The 5712-nt window shown below is 35.2% G+C and overlaps 1 protein-coding gene across 7 annotated transcripts; it reads left to right on the top strand.

The window, feature by feature from the left end:
* Positions 1–823: 823 nt before the first annotated feature.
* On the top strand, positions 824–4651 carry LOC107873269. 7 transcript variants are annotated; one of them, XM_016720041.2, is made up of 5 exons: positions 839–924; positions 1033–2813; positions 3581–3782; positions 3860–4050; positions 4123–4651. In XM_016720041.2, exons 2-5 carry the CDS (start codon positions 1049–1051, stop codon positions 4200–4202), a joined length of 2238 nt encoding a protein of 745 aa, XP_016575527.1. In that variant the 5' UTR covers positions 839–924; positions 1033–1048; the 3' UTR covers positions 4203–4651. The 7 variants fall into 7 exon arrangements, 6 of the variants coding, with proteins under 6 accessions (XP_016575529.1, XP_047270792.1, XP_047270791.1 ...); XR_007057113.1 differs by having other exon boundaries at positions 825–2813; positions 3864–4050; positions 4159–4651; XM_016720042.2 differs by having other exon boundaries at positions 825–2813; positions 4159–4651.
* Positions 4652–5712: the final 1061 nt, after the last annotated feature.

Raw genomic sequence — 5712 nt, 5'->3', positions numbered from 1 at the left:
CTTAATATTGTTATTTATAATACATTTTATCTCATTTTCAAATAATCTATGTTACTTTATGTCTTCGTTGTCCTATCCCAGTTAATGTGGCATTAATATAATATTGATAGTTAATCAATTTTCTTATGTTGACATATCATTTTGTGTCTATTTTACCTTTTTTAAGACATATTATTAACTTTTTTTACTAAAAATTACATAAATACACAACTTATGTTTTCAATATTACAAAAAATCCCAACTCCCTAAACATATTACAAAAATCCCACATATACATAGAATGTTATGTATATGCCGGTTATGTTATATATATTAATAGAGAGATAGTTAAATAATTAAAAAATAGGAAAAGAGTGTAATTACTTTTAAAAGACTGATATTTATGTTAATTTTACTTATTTTTTTATGGTTAGATAACCATAATAATTAATTAGGGGTGATATAGTAAAAATCAGGATTGATGCAGCGAAGTAGACATGTCTTAATTGAGTCATTATAACTTATTAGAAGTGATATAGTAAAACTACTATATTGGTGTGAAAAAAATTTAAACGAGCCTCAAATAAGATGTCAAATTAGTTTAAAACATAAATAGTTAATTTATTATTTTTATTTTTATTTATTTTATTTTTTATTAAATATTATTAATTTTTTAATGCTTAGATGGCTTATACTAATAATTAACTACAAATAAAATAGTAAAATTACGCAGACATCTCATAAATATCTCTTTTATTTTTTATTAAATTTTTGAATACATAAATGGTATTACCCTTCCCTACTTCCTTCCTCTTTTATATATATTAGAAAATAGAAAAATAATTAATTAAAATTAAAACAAAATAAAGGGGAGAAGAAAAACCCAATCTGCAATCCCTAACTCGGTTGGTTTCGGTTCTCCCATCTTTCTACCCGGACGAACAAGTAAGTTTTAAATTTTAACGCTATAAATTATTCATCTTTCTCCTTGTAGTGTGTGTGTATATATATATAAATATGTATGGGATTATAAAATTTTCGGGGGCGTTTTAGATTGAAGTGAAGGTTGATGGGTTCTAATTTGGAACCAGTGCCAGTTACTTCACAAAAACATGACCCGGCGTGGAGACATTGTCAAATGTTTAAGAATGGGGAGAGGGTGCAGTTGAAGTGCATCTATTGTGGGAAAATATTTAAGGGTGGTGGAATTCATAGGATTAAAGAACATCTTGCGGGTCAGAAAGGTAATGCATCTACTTGTTTGAGAGTTCAGCCCGATGTTCGCCTTCTGATGCAAGAGAGCTTAAATGGTGTTGTAATGAAAAAGAGAAAAAAAAAGAAACTTGCTGAGGAAGTTGTATCAACTTGTAATGAGGTTGCTGCATTGACTGATAGTTGTGGCCTGAATACGGAAGTTGACTTGCTTCCAATCGCAGAAGCTCTTGAACCAACCTCTAATTTGTTTTTGATTCGAGATGAAGGAGGTAATGGTAGGAAGAAAAAACGTAGGATTAGAAAAGCCTCTTCCTCAAATAATAATGCCATGGTTCTAGCAATTAACCAGTCGAAAAGAGTGAACAATCATGTGCATATGGCAGTAGCCAGATTCCTTTTAGATGCCAGGGTGCCTCTTGACGCTGTAAATTCTGTTTATTTCCAACCGATGATTGATATGATTGCTTCCCAAGGAGCAGATGTTGCAGGCCCTTCTTATCATGACCTCAGAAGCTGGGTTCTAAAAGCTTCAGTTCAAGAAGTCAGGAATGACATTGATCAATGTTCAAGTACCTGGGCAAGGAGTGGTTGTTCTGTTTTGGTTGATGAGTGGATTACAGGAAAGGGTAAAACACTGCTGAACTTTTTCGTCTACTGCCTTGAAGGGACAATGTTTTTGAGATCTGTGGATGCATCTAGCCTAATTAATTCTATGGATTCTCTATATGAGTTGCTTAAGGAAGTAGTGGAGGAAGTTGGTGTGAGACATGTGTTGCAAGTAGTAACTAGTAATGAGGAGCGATATGTTCTTGCTGGGAAAAGGCTCACTGATGCTTACCCTACCCTCTTTTGGACTCCCTGTGCTGCTCAGTCCATTGACTTGATGCTCGAGGATATAAAAAAACTTGAGTGGATTGATACAATAATTGAACAAGCCAAGTCAATATCAAGATTCATCTACAATAATAACATTCTGTTGAATATGATGAGAAAGTTCACCTTTGGAGTTGACTTAGTTGATTTGGGAGTTACACGCTCCGCAACTGACTTTTTGACACTAAGTCGAATGGTAAATATCAAACACAATTTGCAATCAATGGTTACTTCAGTGGAGTGGATGGAGAGCCCATATTCAAAGAAACCAGCGGGGTTTGCCGTGCTAAATTATATCAGTAACCAGTCCTTTTGGTCTACTTGCAGCTTGATTACCCGCTTGACAGATCCCATCTTGAGGCTTTTAAGGATAGTTTGTGGTGAGGAGAGGCCTGCGATGGCGTATGTTTTTGCAGGGGTCTATCGAGCAAAAGAAACAATTAAGAAAGAGCTTGTCAATAAGAAGGATTACTTAGTTTATTGGAATATTATAGATCATAGGTGGGAATCACTTCAGCGTCATCCTCTTCATGTTGCAGGGTTTTACCTCAATCCCAAGTTTTTCTATACTACAGAGGAAGACGTCCACCTTAATATCAGATCTCTTGTTTATGATTGCATAGAGAAATTGGTTCCTGATCCTAAAATCCAAGACAAAATTGTGAAAGAAACTACTTCTTACCATAACAGTGCTGGAGATTTTGGCAGGAAAATGGCAGTAAGAGCCAGAGACACTCTCTTTCCTGGTGAGTGCCTTTCCATGAAATGAATGCCTGTATACACCTAAAATTTGTGCTGTTTGAAATCTTCGGACAATTAGTGATTCAGGAAAGATATTTATCTAAACTTGAATATTACCTCTTTGTCGTTCTGGGATTTTCTTGCTGATAGAGTGTCAAATGAACAATATCTCCATTCCTCTTCAATGTAATCTCTCTTGGATAGTCTAATGGTGAGTTGTAACTATCATTAGAAGAAATCACTACATTCAAAATGAATTTACATATATTAGTTGGTATTCATTTTATCTCTTGTTTAGTTCCATTTTCTTTCTATTCTGGTCAGCTTATGTCGACAAGCTTTTATTTGTATATGGTTGGTAGTAATGGGATGGATACTTATTTTCTACTTAAGATCCTTCGATCAGAGAAACATTTTGCTGTTGATGGCCACAAGCTAGTTCGAATCATGCCCTATTGCATGGAGTGTGTCCTTCTAATTGCAAGAGACTATGTAAACAAGTTTGCATTTGCTTGGATAGGATGCTGGTCAAGGTTTCAAGCCGCGTGAGTTGTTAACTAGTATCTCTCCCATTGATTTGCTGTTTTGTTTGCATGACATTTGACAGTAAAAATTCTTGTTAGTCGAAGTATGAAGTATTCTTTTAGTTCAGGAAATAATTGGAGTTCGGCAAAGCAAATTAACAAGTGATAATGTAGCGTCATGCGCCTGGTATGCTGTATCTTTGTCTGTTGCAGAAGTAACTAAAGTCATTATGTTGTAATTCTTGCAGCTGAGTGGTGGTCAACATATGGTGGAGGATGCCCAAATTTGGCTCGCTTGGCCATCCGTATTCTCAGTCAAACATCAGGTTTGATCAGGTCCAATCCAAGGCGAATTCCATTTGAAGAGATGCATGAAACAAGAAATTGCATTGAGCATCAAAGACTCAATGATCTTGCTTTTGTTCAGTACAACCTGTGGCTGAGGCAAAGGTAAAAGGAGAAATTAAAATATTGTTCTCCTTTTCTTGAGATGTGAAAGATTGTCTAATTTATTGCTACTGCACTAGGAAGAACATGGAGCCGGATTGCATGGACACCATTTCCCATGACAAAATGGAACTTGTCCATAATTGGGTTTCCAAGACGGAACTAAGCTTGGAGGACATGGAAAGTTCAGACTGGATGACTGTTGACCCTCCTTGGGGCAGCATAGCTCCCTTAGGTCCATTAGTTGATGATATTGAAGCCTTAGGTGCAGGTAACTTATGTTTGTCATTTAGGGAATCTTTGTTAACTGGAATCTTTTGATGACCATCAACTCTTACCACAGGTTTCGATGATTTTGAAATTTTTGGTGGGCCAAAAGATAGTGAAGAAGAGATTGGAGAGGAGACCACCGTAAATGAGTAAACTTTTGCTGTAGAAGATATTTTTGTTGGAAGGAAAAGGGAAGATTATGCTGAGTCCCACGTGGAGGCTAGCTGCACATTAGTCTGAAGTCCTAGCAAAATGCAATGAGCAATATTGAGAATTTGGCGCTGATGCTCAGTAGCCCTGTGCTATTCCTCTAGACAAACTTGGTTTCTTCGTGTCTTCCGTTTACTCCTGATATCAATCTCATGTAGCATATGACATAGACACTAGTGTTTTCTTATTTTTTTTTCTTATTCTTTTTTTTTTTTTTTAAAAAAATGGAAGACTGTTGGCTGTTAGAGAGGCCTTGTTTGTGAATGGTACGACTAATTGAGGATCTGGGATCATTCAGAGAAGTGATTGGTGTCTCAAAATGCAGAGCAGCTGGTATACCTTTTGGTATAAAAGAATATATTTGGAGGGAGAAATCTATTTTTTTAACTTGATTCTGTTTTTCTCTACTTTCCTCCTGCATCTCGGCGAAGTTCCAGAGTACCGGGGTGGAGTCTTTTTCTTGCATATCTCGAAATTGTGTCAAATTCTGAGCCAGAATGTTTTCCTGCTTCTCCAAACACCAAAAACCAGAATGTTTTCCTGCTTCTCCAAATACCAATTGAATTTACATGTATCTTATGTTCATAAATGTGAATATCAACTGCTTTTGAGGTTTTAGATCCCATGTTCTTTGTTTTTTTTTTCTTTTCATCGTTCTTGTTCATGAACATAATCAAGCTTTGCTCGACTTACATGGTTTTTTCTTGTGGTGGGTGTTTGGATGGGCTTATATTTTGATTAAAATAGCTTTTAAGCTATTTTTTGTTTACCTTTTTAAGCGTTTGACAAGTTTCAAAATTACTTTTAAAAAGTCAAAATTTGTTTTTTATAAGTCAAAAACTAAAAGCTTCAATTTCCAACTTTTTTTTTTTGGTTTATAAGCCATTGCATTTTGACCAAATAAAAGATATTTTTGTCCTTCAAAATTCTCTCTTATTCCAAAATTACCCTTGTGCAGCTATATTAGTTTTCTTTTGTATGAAACTTCTAATTTATGAAATATGAATTTTTATATATTATTCTCCTTTTTTAATATATTTTTTTAAATTTGGACAATTATTATTGTACAACATATGAATTTCTCTAATAAAAAATAACTCGCCAACCAAAATATATGGAGAATACTCATTGAAGATACACAACTTCTTGTATGGAGAATACTCATTCGAGCCTCCTTTTTGTGATACTCTCGGTATTGTTAGGTCGCATGAGTACCAAACTTTTGTAGTAGGTACGCAAGTACTAGTTGACCCTTTAGATAACGAAATTGATTCTCCTCGTGAGAATGATTTGTGTCCATCTAGTGCTAACACTTATAACTTGACAAAGGTTCCATTACCAAGTGACGAGAGTGTTCACACACTAGTTTACCCTTGTGAAAATCAAGATGGTCTACGTTGGTCTATGAGTTGCCAACAACTAGTGACGATGTGGACCATGATCAATCGGGTGG

Source organism: Capsicum annuum, chromosome 6 (genome assembly GCF_002878395.1).
Source record: "Capsicum annuum cultivar UCD-10X-F1 chromosome 6, UCD10Xv1.1, whole genome shotgun sequence".
In the NCBI taxonomy this organism is placed as follows: domain Eukaryota; kingdom Viridiplantae; phylum Streptophyta; class Magnoliopsida; order Solanales; family Solanaceae; genus Capsicum; species Capsicum annuum.
The sequence above is the reverse complement of the archived record's forward strand: the minus strand, read 5'-3'. Positions and strand labels throughout refer to the sequence as shown.